The following is a 17,242-nucleotide window of genomic DNA, read 5'->3' as shown; positions in this document are numbered from 1 at the left end:
ACTTTTCGAAATGATAAATGTTGGTTACCTTTCTAAAACTTCCTTCATGTCCTCCCCCCTCCCCCACCCCCCCCCCCTCCACAGCTAACCCTATCACAAAATTAATGCCCAAGCACCTTAAAATTTTCTTTCAAAATGCAGTGAAAATGGAGGCAGCATGTAAGTTATAAATTCTGACATAGTTTAATAAGATTGTGTAGGATTGCCTATAGCCCATCAATTGGATCCACAATCATATTTAGGGTTTTATTTAAAAAAAAAAAATCAGGATTATTATGTAACATAAATTACAAAATGACTTTGCTGCTTGAGAAATATCATGAGAGCAGTTACCTTTTACTTATAATAAATTTATATGCATTAAAACGATTCATGAATTACTTGGCAAGACCTGAATCTGGACTGGAATTTAGTGAAATAAAATGTCTTTGGTTTGTAGTTCTTTAGCAATTAAATATCTTGAGGAACTGCACGCAGGATAACAAGCTCGATCAAGAATACTGGAATTGTTTGGCATTTATTGCACACCTTCTGTATAAACTTTCTAAACAAAAATTTGTTTCCCTTTTCATATAATTTCTTGTTAGCAGAGAATTAAAACTACTTGGTTCACTTAGGTTTGACATTAAATCACACAAAACCTGAAGTGCCTGTAATTTGTTAGAATTTAAAATGTAGGAAATCCATTGGCAAGAGAATGAAAATGAAAGCAAAATAGAAACAAGCTAGAGTGAGTAATTTTCTTGTTTGTGATTATTTGGTATAATAGTACGCATCCAAGTACCCTGTGATAAACTCGGAGACGATAGCCTGGTCGGGAATCTTTGCGGCCATGCCATAGATTGCAGCCTGTGAGGTAGAGGAAAGAAGAAAAAAATAATACAAGCAAGGAATATGAAAGCTTTATGGACATATCATCGAAGCTAAAAATTGATACAAATGTCTTTTTGTTGAAGTCTTAAGTTGCTGCATGGATTACAACTGAATCGATGTGAATGTCTCTTCTGATCAATTCATGTTGGGCGAGCACTGCTAAATGCTAGTTGTTTCCAATTGGAAATTCAGAGGGCTACAGGTCCATGGTCAGGTGGTCAATAATGGGGAGGGGGGGGGCATGGGGCACTTTACTGAGCTGGTTGGTTGGTATTGGAAAGTCAGAGGGCTACAGCCGCAGGGTCAATTAGGGGGGCAAGGGGCACTTTACTAAGCTGGTTGGTTGGTACTGGACAGTCAGAGGGCTACAGCCCCAGTGTCAGGGGTCAATTAGGGGGGCAAGGAGCATTTTACTAAGATGGTTATTTGGTACTGGACAGTCAGAGGGCTACAGCCACAGGGTCAGTGGTCTATTGGGAGGGCAGGGGCAAGGGGCACTTTACTAAGCTAGTTGTTTGGTACTGGACAGTCAGAGGGCTACAGTCCCAGGGTCAGGGTAATATGGGATGAAGAGTAACGTATTAACAATAATGTATTAAGAAAACATAAATACAATATAATGCCTGGTGCCTAATTGTCACTGCGGATTTACATTGGAACATGTCTAGAACCAGCCTTATTTTTGCATGTATAATGGCTGTACTCACCATTCCTTCAGACTTGGCCGACGGGTCTTTCATGATCTTCGCTGTTCCTTCCCGGACGTCGCTCAAAAAGTCATCACGGGTGGATCCCTCGACGAACAATGGAGTGATGGCAAGATTTAACCTGCAAGTAGCAGACAATGATATAACAAATAAAAGATTAAGGAAAAGTAATGCAGGATTCTAACCTAGAATTTCATAACAAAAATTGCTCCAATTCATCTTCTACAAGGATTTCTTTTCCATTAGTCAAGAAATTGGATTGCATTCAAATACAGTACAATGTGATTGGTTTAATTTACGGGCCCATAAGTAATAGAAAATGGCATGCAGGTTATGATTGAAAATAACTTCTCCATTACCTTTACTGCTTTAGACCCAATCCTTCCCTCTTTCCCCTACCTTCTACCCTCATCCCACCTCTTCTCTACTACACTTGCCCCCCTTCCCCCTAAACCCTCCCCCTTCCCCCTAAACCCTCCCCCTTCCCCCTAAACCCTCCCCCTAAACCCTCCCCCTTCCCCCTAAACCCTCCCCCTTCCCCCTAAACCCTCCCCCTTCCCCCTAAACCCTCCCCCTTCCCCCTAAACCCTCCCCCTTCCCCCTAAACCCTCCCCCTTCCCCCTAAACCCTCCCCCTTCCCCCTAAACCCTCCCCCTTCTCCCTAAACCCTCCCCTTCCCCCTAAACCCTCCCCTTCCCCCTAAACCCTCCCCTTCCCCCTAAACCCTCCCCCTTCACCCTCCTCCTTCCCCCTTCACCCTCCTCCTTCCCCCTACACCCTCCCCCTAAACCCTCCCCTCCCCCTAAACCCTCCCCCTAAAACCTCCCCTTTCCCCTCCACCTAAACCCTCCCCCCTAAACCCTCCCCTTCCCCCTAAACCCTCCCCCCTAAACCTTCCCCCTAAACCCTCCCCCCAAATATTCCACATGTGATACTTTTATAATTTAAAACAAGACTTACCCTGCAGGCATCTGTAAGGTATACATGTGCCAGCCTTTACTGGTCAATATATCTCCAAGTCGATATATGTCGAATGCATCTGAACCAAAAGAGATAATATTCACTCCTGGTTCACCAAAGACTTTAATCCCCGAGATACCATGGAGGCTATAAATAACAAAGAAATAGAAAACAATAACACTTTTTTCTCTAGCTAAGTAAGCCATTTTCATGATAAAGTAAGCCCTTAAAAGTCTAAAAAATACTACGACATTTACAAAGGTTACAAATAATTCTTGTAAAAATGGGTTTTAAGATTTCCGAAAAGGAGAGGTAAGATCTAAGATGAAAGGAAAGAGTGATGAGAGGAATGTGGAGATAAACGCTGAGGGTGTAACAATGAGATTAAGGGCTGTGTAGATAAACTCTGATGGGTGTAACAATGGGAGGTAATTAGTAATAGCAGTGAAAAGGGATTAAGAAGGAAAACCAGGAAGGAAAACTTGTGAATGTGGATAGAACAGATGAGAGAGGGAGGAAGAAAAAGGGAGGTTTAGTTGGTCCCTTCTTGGATGTTTAGACCATGCTGTTGTATAGTGCAAAGGCTTTGGATCCACAAACATTTTCTGCAGACAGAGGCAAGCTGTATCGGGGGGGGGGGTGGGGGGTTACCTAGAAATTCAATACCTGGAAGGATCATATCTCAAATACAGTGTGATATGGAGAGTTGAAATGTCACCCAACAAGACTTTACAGTGTTGACTGTGGATCTGTAGCCATGGAAATGTTACTTGAAGGTATTCTTGGTCCCACCTACATAATGAATATTACAGATTAATACAGGAAAGCCAATGTTAACGTGACACATTGGTGTTTAAAACAAGGTCCATGGACCGGCTGGAGGGAGGGAAATTGTCAGTTTAATGCATGGACTAGCTATAGTTATGATAGAATTCATGTAATCTATTTTTGTTTTATTTTATTATTCCTCACTTTTTCTCTATGTACTGTCTGCACTTCAAGACCTTGTCGGCAGTCTGTTTGTAGCCGTCTATTCCATTGCTCATCAAAGCCGTCCAACATGTGGCCATGATTGCCCCAGAACGAGTACCTGGGAATTATAAAAACAAAACATATCTTCCCCTACACAGATTTGAAAGATATATACCTTAGGCATAATTGTGACGATGGGAGGATGTATGGTTTAATTACAGCTATCATTGATTCATGCCAACATATTGTAAAGGAGTACTTTATAGATTATCTTGGTTAGTATTGAGAGGAATTCACCAAATTGTGATATGATTCAGTGTGTAAAATTAATCTGTCTATGTCTAACTTAAGGGTTAATTTGTTTATTTTAAGCAGTATCACTAAGCCTGACTTTTAGGCTTGATTGGCCTACAGGTTTAGCAGCCTTACATGTTGAAAAGAATTAAATTTAGGAGCAATTTAATATATCCCCAGGGCAAAGAACTCCAGAGTCTTGGAGCTACAGCCATACAGACACTGTCTCCAAAATTGTGAAATCTGGTAACTTGTTGTTCCATGTTTAGGAAATGCAGGCTCTGACCAGGATATGACTAGGGTGATATCCTTTAATAACAATAATAATAATAACAACAATAGTTGTTAATATTATAAACTTGATCCATGTTGCGAAGCATTTATGTGACTGAAGTGAAAAAAATTCTGAAAAAAATGCTCTGTATTTACGGTGAGCTATGGAGATGTTTAAGATGTTCCTTGCCACTGTACGGTCCCTACCAAAGTTTGTGTTTAAGAAAAATCAAATATACTAAAATCTTAGTTCAAGGTGGAGTTTCGTTTATGTGTTAATTATCCTAACGAAAATGCATTCAGTTAGTTACCAGCTGTGTCTATGCTGTACGGTTTTGACCTTTACACGTGAACTGACCTGCCATGGTTGAAGATGCGTAGATACCGCCACTCCAATCCGTGTACGTGAAATATTGGCCCTCGCGATACTTAGGATGACTGTACAACAGGGTTGAGGAACCCTTGGGAGCTTTGCCGTACTGGAAAAAAAAAAAAATATTGATCAGACATCACATTTCAGGTGTGGTAAAATGTAGCTGGTATAATTATTTTCAGACATCTTCAGCAATTAATGAAGGTAGTTGACCATGTGACACACACATGTAAGTGAAAACAAAACTATCACAGTTTTATGAGAAAATCAAATCTACACATGATACACATTAAATCAAAATATGGTCATTTTGAAGCCAGTTAAGCATTCACATGAGAGATATACTCAGCACCTCAGGTAAAATGGAGGTTAATTAGTCTGGCTTTCTATATTGTTTCTTGTGCAGACGAATTATGTTTTCTATATTTGATTGATATTCATTCGTCGTCCAAGAAGGTAGCTTGACACTTAATATGATGATGCAACATTTTGATTTATACTCATATTTATCACAAATTTTTTACTAACACTGATGGACAAAAAAAGTCTATGGTTAATGCTAAAAAACACTTATTCAGCCATTTATCAGAAATTCTAATGGAAGGAGGAACCACCAATAAAACTGTTTCATTACCCCTACATCTCACGCCTTCTTACAAAAGCCACTCTGTAATAGATACACCACTGTTTCCTCTAGGTACTGCATTTCCTACGTTAATTCCATTGGATACAATTTCCTCTCTCATACCCCTATCCACCTTTCTCTACACTTCCCCCAACTATTCCCACTCCCCACCCATCACCCCCACCCATCCCCGAACATGAGTGTTTGATGCCCCTTTACTGTACCTTGTGCGTATCAGCAGATATACTAGTCACCCCATCTACGGAGAAGTCACAAGGAGGTAACTTAAACTCCTTCCCTGCGAATGGAGTGAGAAAGCCACCCATACACTGGTCCACGTGAACGGGAATGTTATGCTTCTTACCAAGCTGAGATGGAAACAGAAAATACAATGCAAGTTATATGTGAGACTGGTACAATCAGTCCATATAACCCTTCTTTATCACATACGGTATATGTGAGACTGGTACTATCAGTCCATATAACCCTTCATTATCACATTTAAGTTATATGTAAGCTGGTAATATCAGTCCATATAACCCTTCTTTATCACGTAATAGGTAAGACTGCACTATCAGTCCATATAACCCTTCATTATCACATAAGTTATATGTGAAACAGGTACGATCAGTCCATATAACACTTCATTATCACATAAGTTATATGTGAAACAGGTACTATCAGTCCATATAACCCTTCATTATCACATAAGTTATATACTGGTGCTATCAGTCCATATATCCCTTCATTATCAAATAAGGTATATGTGAAATAGGAACTATCAGTCCATATAACCCTTCTTTATCACATTAGTTATATGTGCGACTGGTTCTATCAGTCCATATAACCCTTCATCATCACATAAGTTATATGTGAGACTGGTACTATCAGTCCATATAACCCTTCATTATCACATGAGTTATATGTGAGACTGGTACTATCAGTCCATATAACCCTTCTTTATCACATAAGTTGTATGTGAGACTTGTACTATCAGTCCATATGACCATTCATTATCACATAAGTTATATGTAAGCTGGTACTATCAGTACATATAACCCTTCTTTATCACTTAAGTAATAGGTGAGACTGGTACTATCAGTCCATATAACCCTTCATTATCGCATAAGTTATATGTGAGACTGGTGCTATAAGTCCATTAACCCTTCATTATCACTTTTACTTTTTGAGCAAACGCCTTGCATGAAAGCTGACCCATCAATCAAAGTGGCTGAATCACTTAGTTTAGCACATGTACAGCCTAACTATCAGCATTCATTTCACCTGCTGTCAAACTTCTTCCATATTTCCACACTTAAATCTAACCCATGGTGTTTCACTAATGAGAAACACATACAAAGAAATTGGACTGTATTTTCATGAGGTATGTGGGCTACACACATACTTCATCATACTAGTCTAATGCCTTCTAAGAAACTGCTGTAATGCCTGTGACAAGTTTCCTGTTACTGTAGATGCAATTTATTTCCAACTATTTCAGTTCCAGTATCAAATGATCATATTCCATGCATGGAAGCAACCATTTTGGGGGCCTAACTTTAGGACATTCTCACAGTATTTCAAAAAAATTCAAATCGATATTTTGCCACAACTGCCCTCCACCTACTTCGACAAGTAGATCGTAAAACCGGAAAAGACTTTAGTTCAACTATGGAAAAACATCCTGGACATTTGAATACTTCCAAGTCGATCTTGGTGTATAGAACATTTATACAAGATAGCAGTCTGTCTCATGTTTTGCACACTAAGAATTACTGCCTTTAATTTCGACAGTACTATTTTAATCTGTTTAAGAAGCAGAGAAAATTCACCTTAGCAATTTCCTGGATGGGGTCACAAGCACCATGAGGGAAAGATGGCATGGAACCCACAAGCATTGCTGTGTTACTATTAATCATCTTCTTCATTTTCTGTTTCCAAGAGAAAGAGAAAAAAAGAAATTAGATTGTAAGAAAATAATGTAATACTTTTTAAACTAAGATTGGCTGCTATGTAACACTAGAGGCCATAGCAACAAAGAAAAATAACAAAACAAAAGAGGTCATGGATTTACTGTTTAGGAGGGTATCATACTGTTGCTAGGCACAAGATGATATCCTTGACCATTATTAGAGAGAGCATTTTGGTCAAGTGGTTAATGCAGTGGACTTGTGATCTAAGGATTGCAGGTTCGAGTCCTAGACAGAACATTACATTGTGTCCTTTTGCGAGGCACTTTATCTCCATTGCCTCTCTTCACCCAGGTGTATCAATGGGGACCTGTGAGATTTTTATTGGGGGGTGGGGGGTGGGTTACATTGGTTACATTTACCAATAAATGTAACGTAATGGTAGGCAGCGTTTCATCAAAGTGTTACACATTAATATTCATATTAGCTCACCTGAAAGTCGACTCTAAACGTCTTTTTGTCGAGAGGCACTTTCACAACTTTCATCTTAAAATACTTCCCTGACTTGACGAATGCAGCGTGAGCACTTTCGGGCATTAGACTAGAGAGAGGGGATGAATAAATGGTTAAGTATAAAGCAAAACAATCAATGACTGAACTTTGATTATGGATGATTGCAGAAGATGACTAAATGAATTGTTAGATTTATAACAATTAATGCTTCACCTTCTCAAGGCTCTCCAAATGACATTAATACTTTTTGAAAAAAAAAGTAATTACACAATGGTAAATGTCAGGTATTTGGTGAGTGAATGCACTAGAAATTTTTAATTTTTCTAAGTTCGAACATACACTTCACTAGGTGAATAAAAGAAATCAGTCAATGTCTGTAATGTAACTGTAATCTATCCCTCCTCTTTTGCTATCATAATTTACAAATCAGAAACAAAAGCCAAAACTTTTTCTTTGCTAAAGCTGACAGGGAAAAAGTCTTTACAAAATCAAAATTCAGATGTTTACAAGTTTATCTGGAAAATAGAATTTTGCAGTTATTTTATTATTAGGGAATGTATCAGATAATCTGAATTTGTGAAAAAGGCATATATTTTTATATATATATATATATATATATATATATATATATATATATATATATATATATATATATATATATATATATATATATATATATATTTATTTATATATATTTTATATATATTATATTATATTATATATATATTATATTTTTATATATATATATATATATATATATATATATATATATATATATATATATATATATATACGTCAGAAATAGTATGTTAGAAGCAAAGATTCCACAGCCAAAATCTGACAAAAATTACATATGTGTAAAAGTAAGTTGGCCTGATGTTTCGATCCTAGCAGGATCCTAGCAGGATCTTCTTCAGAGGCTAAAAAATTACATATATCTTAAAATACAAATGTCGGGTATTTTTATGAAATCGGAAAATCACAGAACACAGCCAGTTATATATTTAGTTATTGTTATATTAACTCACATTTCCGGTTTTGTGATTCCCCTCTTGTAGGCTAATTCTCGGTAGGACTTGCAGGCCAGCAAGATACTTTCTGATCCACATGACGTAACCTGTGAACAGGATGAGAGAGAAAGATGAAATTGATAGAAAATTGGCATCAAAGTTTTTTCTCTCTTGTAGAAAATTTCTAATATATCAGATTCTCTCTCTTCCCTCAAACATCCACATGTCCATGAAACATAACATTTAACACTTTGATTGATTCGGTACCACCAAAGTTGAGACATATCAAAGTAATTAGTGGAAATTTGGTGCCCTCCTCCATAAAGTTGGCATTCGTTTGTGTCCAAACCCCCACCCCTTCCCCCCCCCCAAAAAACAGCAAAAACCTGGCATACCTACCACACCACAAGCATCCTTGCCTCCTTTGAACATGTTACACACCATAGCAACAATCTCAGCCTCCATTTTCCTTGGTCCTGGAAAGACATCGGGCTGAAGGAGATTAGCACCGACGAACATGCTGAAGACCTTGAAAGATATGAAAGATAAAAGTTGGAATTACAAGAGATGCACGACCCTAGATGATGGATAGTTTAAACCGGGCCATTCTCCAATCTTGTCTTGTCAGACTCGGATCACTGAAAATATGATACATGGCAAAAAATAGAGTACACTGGACTGCATGGCTAAATCATTTTCAAAACATCTCTGTTGGCAAAGGGATAAATTATGTCATTTCATCCAAATTAATAGATCGTTTAGGGGTTTAGAGAAAGCAGGAGATTATGGGGATTGCTAGATCTGCTCCACCACCAACTATTGAAAGATTTTTGGCAAAAAAGGAGCAAACAATATCATGATGGTAAATTTGTGTCCCATTTTAGCAGATAGTAATATTTTAATTATTTATTTTAATTTTACTTTTGTCTTGGCCACACCGGACCCTCATGAGATGCTGTGGCCTTTATAAGGAGATCAAATCTAAATGATATCATACGACAATGCATATGTAGGTAAGTTGATCTTATTTCAGCTAACAGAGGCTCTGATTTGTGTCCTAGGGGGAAGTTTTATTGAACCGTCTGCAAATGCATCCCGTTAACCACAGACGTCAGGTACAGGTTTTTAAGCTTTAAAGCACTACGGTCATGTTAATTAGGCTAGAACTAATGGAACTAGACTTTTGAATTGAATCACTAAAAGGAATAACAAATATGAACATTTTAATTTTGGCATACTTCTTTTAGGAAAACATTGAACTTAAAACAAGAAAAAAAGAAGAAAAAAAATCAATTTGTATCATAAACAGTCTCAGAAGAAGACCCTTTTTTCTCACCTCTGACATCATTCGGTCATTTTCTTCACCAGAGGCATAGATGGCTCCCGAGCAACGGCCATTCTCCCAATGAGTTGTTTCTGAAAGAAGCATTGTCTATAAATATGTGAACTTACTATCCAAGAACTACTTATCCCTTGTATTATTTACTAGTCAACTTGAAATCATATAACAATCATATGTGCACAAGAATAATTCAGTCATGTGTAGATGCTCTGTACAGTGGATACAGTCATGTAGATACACTGTACAGTGGATACAGTCATGTAGATGCTCTGTACAGTGGATACAGTCATGTAGATGCTCTGTACAGTGGATACAGTCATGTAGATGCTCTGTACAGTGGATACAGTCATGTAGATGCTCTGTACAGTCGATACAGTCATGTAGATGGTCTGTACAGTGGATACAGTCATGTAGATGCTCTGTACAGTGGATACAGTCATGTAGATGCTCTGTACAGTGGATACAGTCATGTAGATGCCCTGTACAGTGGATACAGTCATGTAGATGCCCTGTACAGTGGATACAGTCATGTAGATGCTCTGTACAGTGGATACAGTCCTGTGTAGATGCTCTGTACAGTGGAAACAGTCATGTGTAGATGCTCTGTACAGTGGATACAGTCCTGTGTAGATGCTCTGTACAGTAGATACAGTCATGTAGATGCTCTGTACAGTGGATACAGTCATGTAGATGCTCTGTACAGTGGATACAGTCATGTGTAGATGCTCTGTACAGTGGATACAGTCATGTAGATGCTCTGTACAGTGGATACAGTCATGTAGATGCTCTGTAAAGCCGTAGACATTTTTCTTTATTAAACTTATTGTGCTTAACAAATCACTTAACAATTATAGAGTTATTCCTTAATGAAAGGTACAGTAGCATGTCATTATATAATTCATTATGATATATTCTGACAACTTACTGTCACCACCATTTCCCCTAACACCATCTGGTATATCACAGAGAATCACCTAGTCAATCACAGAGAAATCTACCTAGTCATTTTTGAGACCGCTTGTGATCACAAAGATAACCTTTTAACCTTTCACTGCTCAAAGAGAGGTGATAAGGGTCAAGTGTGCACCAATTCTCTGAAGCCACTAGCTATGTGCAAACTAAACAGATTGCAGATAACTTCAGGGATATTGTGCAGTACCAGTGGCATGCAAAAATGTTTGGAAGGGCAGGGTTAGGGGAGTGGGGGAAAGGCCACATCCATTGTGAGTCTTGGAAAAAATTGAGACTGGGCCCAGATTTCTTACACATAGCCTTACACATAGTCGGGATCAGTCTTTGTCCCTTCCATAAAAGGTACCAACCCCTACCGAAATCTGTCGGAGGCTTTGTTAGTTTGGATCCCCCCTCCACACCTCCCCTCTCCCACACCTTTCAAATCCTGTGCATGTCACTGTACAGTAATCCTATAACAAAACATTACTATTTTGACCGGTAGATAATAATTTCCTTCAATTTTAGTTTGATCAGTACTACTCTATTAAACTCGCATTAAAACCTCAGTCATGATCACGGAACATAATGGATTCGACAACAAACAAAATATTCCTCGTCATTTTGAAATGAATGTTGATTATATGCCAACAGTAACTGCTGTATTAACTATTTACTGGCACAAATCTTACAAATCACACAAAAAATTGTTTTTTTTTTTAAAAACATCCACATATAGCAAAAAAAATCAACATTGTTTTTACATATGAACATACCCAAGCCTTTGTAATCTTTCTTGACAATTTCAATAAGCTTGTCAGCTTGCATTCCCTTCTGTGGTAAATGTGTGAGATATTTCTGGCCTTTCTTTAGGGGAAACATGTTCCTGCTGATCTCCGACTTTGTAGAATCTAATTCTTCTTGAATCTGTAACGAGAACAAGATTAAAGATTTCCGTAACAGGGTTAACGAAGAAAGAAAAGAATATGTACAAAAATGCTTGATCTCATCTACAGTACACCTACTGTATATTTATTATTGTTGTTATTATTTTTATTAATCCAAGCAGGCTTCATCTAAGTTGTAACCCTTGATTGACTGCTTGTATTGCCTCTGAGGTTGACATACAGTGCCTCATCTTATTGGGAGTTCTATGGTTTACAAGATGTTTCACAATTCATGTATTCATTATATTCATTCAACTAGCATTAACTGATTTGTCCAAAGATCTCTATCACACAGAGTGTTGACCTTCATCCATCCCTTGCCCTGTCTCGAAACCATCTCCCCCCCAATTTCCTAACAGGTGTAGAGACCAAACTGGGAAGGGTATGTCAAGCAGCAGACGTGCTTTGTTCCCCTCCAAAATGAGTCGAGGAACAGTGTAACAAACAAGACCCATGGACAAACGGTGCTTATAAGAAACTGATCACAACACTAAATTAACTTGTTAAGTTCTGGGAGCACTTCAACTGGTATTACAAGATGCTTGGACATTGTGTTATTATTTTGGTACTTTAATAAAATTAAAAATAGAGAGCCGTTATTAATGAAATTTTTAATTGTACATTATAAGTAATTGTAGAGCAACAACAGATCTGACAGATACTAACTTTTGTGAGAATCAACCGTTGATCTATATGCTGCAATTATTGACAATCAGCATTGATATGCAGCATTTAGTGACAATCAGCATTGATATATGCTGCATTAAGTGACAATCAGCATTGATATATGCTGCATTAAGTGACAATCAGCATTGATATGCTGCATTTAGTGACAATCAGCATTGATATGCTGCATTTAGTGACAATCAGCATTGATATGCTGCATTTAGTGACAATCAGCATTCATACAGTATATAGGCAGCATTTAGTGACAGCCATCATTGATGTAGCATTTAGTGACAATCAGCATTGATATGCTGCATTAAGTGACAATCAGCATTGATATGCTGCATTTAGTGACAATTAGCATTGATATGCTGCATTTAGTGACAATCAGCATTGATATGCTGCATTTAGTGACAATCAGCATTGATATGCTGCATTTAGTGACAATCAGCATTCATACAGTATATAGGCAGCATTTAGTGACAGCCATCATTGATGTAGCATTTAGTGGCAATCAGCATTGATGCTGTATTTAGTGACAATCAGCATTGATATATGCAGCATTTAGTGACAATCAGCATATGCTGCATTTAGTGACAATCAGCATGAAGTTTGTATAGCAACCAATAACACGGCACGGCCTAGTGTATTTAAACTATTATATATGAATCTCAAGCCCACTTGTACATTACACAAAGCTCTTGTGGAAAGGGCATTGTGCTTAACAGCAAAGTCAACAAAGAAAACACTAATTATGTACAAAGGTTTACTTATATCCATCCGACTTAATTACCACAGAAGCGCTAAAAACCGCATGTACCTTGTACAGTACCTAGGTTCATATTTACACTGAAGGATCTATAAAAGAAACAGTCCATGATCTAAGAATCTACTGTAGTTTCTTAACTGATAATGTTGACATTAATTTATTTGCCAGATAGTGATTCAGTTGTTCAGTTTGACGATAAAATCGTGAACCGATGAGAGTCTGTCTTTCCATGAAACGCTGCACAGTTTTAATTAAGTAAATGTATTTTCTGTTCGTTAATGGAGGCTTCTTTTCAATCTTCTTTTTTTCTTCAATTTCATCAGCTAATATTACCTGTACTTGTAACAATGTAATTAAAATCCATATTTGCTAATATTGATCAGATTTATTAATGTATCCAGTCCAATTTTCATTTCACCGAAAATTTTAAAGCGACATGCAGGTTGTCCTTCAGCTTGAAGAATAGGGCTTAAATAAAAGATGTATACAGAGTGGCACAGAATAAATTCTACAATCCCACATGGGTAGGGTAACATTTGACGGGCTTCAGCAGATAACATCACTTAAAACTTATTCAGAAGACTTTTAAATGAGGTAGCACCTCCCTCCATTTCAGTCTTTCCCCACCTATTACCCTGCCCGTTCCCCTCCATAGTCATTCCATTCATCAGCTGTAATTCTGTTAGGCATTATCAACCACGCTTAGAGACTATTATATAAGTCAAATGACTGTTTCCCAATAATGACTGAGTACTTAGAGACTTAGATAACCTTGTGATCAATTTGCAGATGTAGCCATGGTCATCTTACCTTAGCACCAATGATAGGCAGACTTCTTACAAACTTAAAGAAGGATTCTTTTATCGTCGTAAATAGATCTGTTTTGGAAGTAAAAGAGCAAAAATTGAAACATATTGGAAGGAAAATATATTTTCATGAAATCATGAAATTTTAATCTGAAGTGGAAAACACTTATGATGCTAGAGGTAATCAAAATAATTTTTTAAAAGTTTTTTGATATTGAAGAGTTGATATTAAAGAAAGTTTGCTGGTCTTCCCTCAGAATCTTGACCTATTTTTGTCTACACGCTGTTCATACTATGGTAATATTAGTTCTTCAATAACACGATTATAAAAGTCGAGTGGAAGAGCGTTCAAATTATAAACAAGAAAGGGGGGGGGTTGGGGGGGGAGCGGCAGGGGATGTTCATTGGGTCTTTAATCTCAAAGATAGTGTTGGATATTCAGGGATCATCACCAACCAAATGCTGGATAAAGTTCTAGTTTGAATCCCAATCTAGCCTAAAACTTACTTTGCTCTTTTCCCATGAGGATATGTTTAGGATTACTTCATACTATCACTGTTGTGATTATTCCTCAGCGTGATGGCAGTTACCTGTAAAACTGTCCTTAATTACTTTAACATAAATAATGTGTGGAAACCAAATACACTGTGATTGAAAAAATGTAAATTGGAAAACAAAGGTTTAGGTATGCTTTAAGTAAACCCTTGTTGGTTTTTTTTATTCCTGGGATGAAAGGGGGCAGGGTGGGAGGGGGGTGTGGGCAAGGATTGGGAAATAGATGGCTAGCAGGCCTATAGTTTAATAGGAGGGGGATATTTACGAGATCAATATGCTTCTCCAGATCCCTGTCTTGAATGTCACAGATGTTGCACAACAAATTTGGTAAAATAGGATGTCAAAAACATGTTGAATTAGTAAAAGAATAAAAATAAAGCAACAAAACAAGACCAAAATGGCTACGTACCTTTTTCTCGGTTAAAAATCTTATCCCATATTTTCACGAGTATTACGGTTAAAAAAAATGTGAGACCAATGAGTTGTAAAGGCTCCCATCCTTGTCGTAGGTGAGCATTGATCAGGGATCGGTGTTCTTGTACTTTAATTGACTGCTCACCCTACAGAAAGAAAAGAAAAGTCGCAATAACTTTGTAATAAAAATTATATCATTGTCAATATCAATGCTGACAAAGTTAAGTTCTTTATTGATGTATACACAGAGTATGAAAATGTGATCTAGTGTTTGTGCATGTTCTCAAGTCTTGCTAGGCTAGTTTTAAATGAGCTAATATAGCTTCCTTCTACACGTATGCAATGTGTACGTATTGTGTACGTACATAGCTCCCAAATTTTCCCGACGCAAATGCTGGTTAATTGTCCATGCAATCTGTAAAGGGTTTACCCCCCTAATCTTTGGAAAAGAATGATGGAATTTTGCGACCCACTTGTCAGGTTCTTTGGGCTACAGTAGCTAGGTTACATTTGTGTTTGACCCTCTCAGCTCTCTGACCTCGAGCTGTGAATATTCATTGATTACTAAACAGCAAAGCTAATGAGTTTGCAAGATGTCAAAAAAATATGCCGTTAACTTGCGTTTTTCAATTTTGTCAATGGAAGTCAGTCGTATTAATGACTTGATCGGGCATAAACGTCTTGCAGGTCCAAAACAAACACTGATTCATACTTTAACTGTTGTAAGTAAACTTTCTAAATTGCCTGTTTATATTAATTTTGTGACACGCAACTCAGCCAGATGCAGGATTTTGACTAGTATGTGCAGGTCGATGGGTTGTTTCATCAAATGTGGGTCTAACTCACCAGTTGCGGGTCACTTGGAAGCTCTGATCATACAACAGATGTTCCTGTAATATATAGCTTAAAGAATGGGTCAATGGCAACTCAGTGCAGCCACAGGTTACTCAATGACTGATGAATATATTTCTACACTGTACATGCAGGCTATTGTCTGGAATTTACATTAATGTCAGTTTTGTCTGCTTTCTGATATATATTAAAATGAATGATTAGCTTCACAATATGCTCTAATGCATTATCAATATGCTGGTCTGCTTGTCCATAGATTTTCCATGTAATTGGGCCTACCTAGACTTAACTTAGGCTATATTCATGTTCCCTATTTGCCAATAGGCAGTACCATGCTAGCCCTAAATATGTAGGCTACATGCAAGTTATATCACGTAACCCGCATAAGAAATTTGGAATTGATTATAGGCGTACTTTGGCATAGGCCTAGTTGCAATTAAGCATATATTCTTATTTGAACAAGGCCTCTTGTATAGTAACATGTAGCTACAACACACACAAATTCAAATACACAAATGCTCACAAATTTGGACTATCATCAAGACCAACTAGCCTACAGTACAGTAGTAGCAAGTCAAGTTACTGTTACTAACAATGTTCCTCGCCTATCACTACATTACTGCATTTTCTGAGCAAAACTTACAAGAAAATGGTCCATTACGTCCATGGTGATGCTGCAAATCAACAGCCTAAGACTGTGGTCGTTTTTATCTGTAAAAAAAGCCTAGATGTTATTTTCGAAATCATCAAAGCTAACGCTTCGACTTCAGTACTACCAACTTGTATCAGTGCCGTTTGCTATTTGTTAGGATAAGATAAGTTTAGATATCTAACAGGCTGGTAAATAGACTTCTAAACGTTAAACAATAGCTACAGTTAAAGGGATTTCGAAACTGTATGTCTCGATGTTAGTCATAAATAGGAAAATTGCAAAAAGTCAAACATTTACATCCTTTCCTGGGTATGTAACCCAACCTCCCTCACCATTTCATAGCAATACTTATCCCTGTTAATGTGTTTGGTCCACGCGTGTATTCCGCAAGGAAATCTTCCGTGCAAGATTTTGTGGTACCTGGGGATCCAGGTATATGCACTTGGACTTCAAACATTCCAGAGTTAACCTCAATCCGGGAACCATTGGGGTGGGTTGGAGGTGAAGAACGGCGGCAGTGGGAATGTCAGTCGCGCGAAGACCTTCACATCCCCTACGTGGGAGTTACATTCAACGACCCACCGAGCACAGCCCTCTTTCGTTTTTTTTTTATCTGCCTATTTGCTTGTATATAAAGTTATCCCCTACAAACATTACTCGTCAGGGAGGGGGCCAGCTAGGGGGAGGGGGGGGGGGAGTGGCCTCTTCACACTTTTGAAATCCCACGTGCACGACACTGTCGGTGAGGAAGCATACTTTGATGTGCAATAAAATAATT

The 17,242-nt window shown here is 37.8% G+C and overlaps 1 protein-coding gene across 2 annotated transcripts; it reads right to left on the bottom strand.

Annotated features, from left to right (window-relative positions):
- Nucleotides 1–255: 255 nt before the first annotated feature.
- Nucleotides 256–16,936, bottom strand: LOC139980621 (sphingosine-1-phosphate lyase 1-like). Of its 2 annotated transcripts, none has more exons than XM_071992406.1 (16): nucleotides 16,885–16,936; nucleotides 16,456–16,523; nucleotides 14,956–15,106; nucleotides 13,996–14,063; nucleotides 11,580–11,730; nucleotides 9,847–9,926; nucleotides 8,910–9,038; nucleotides 8,529–8,617; nucleotides 7,480–7,588; nucleotides 6,910–7,008; nucleotides 5,302–5,445; nucleotides 4,438–4,558; nucleotides 3,513–3,630; nucleotides 2,541–2,687; nucleotides 1,581–1,701; nucleotides 256–849 (listed from the first exon to the last, which is right to left on the bottom strand). In XM_071992406.1, the coding sequence occupies exons 1-16, from the start codon at nucleotides 16,919–16,921 to the stop codon at nucleotides 754–756; spliced, it is 1,728 nt and encodes a 575-aa protein (XP_071848507.1). In that variant the 5' UTR covers nucleotides 16,922–16,936; the 3' UTR covers nucleotides 256–753. The 2 variants fall into 2 exon arrangements, with proteins under 2 accessions (XP_071848507.1, XP_071848508.1); XM_071992407.1 differs by lacking the exon at nucleotides 16,885–16,936 and adding an exon at nucleotides 16,762–16,804.
- Nucleotides 16,937–17,242: the final 306 nt, after the last annotated feature.

This window comes from Apostichopus japonicus, chromosome 15 (assembly GCF_037975245.1).
Source record: "Apostichopus japonicus isolate 1M-3 chromosome 15, ASM3797524v1, whole genome shotgun sequence".
NCBI lineage: Eukaryota > Metazoa > Echinodermata > Holothuroidea > Aspidochirotida > Stichopodidae > Apostichopus > Apostichopus japonicus.
This window is presented reverse-complemented; position numbering and strand designations above follow the sequence as displayed.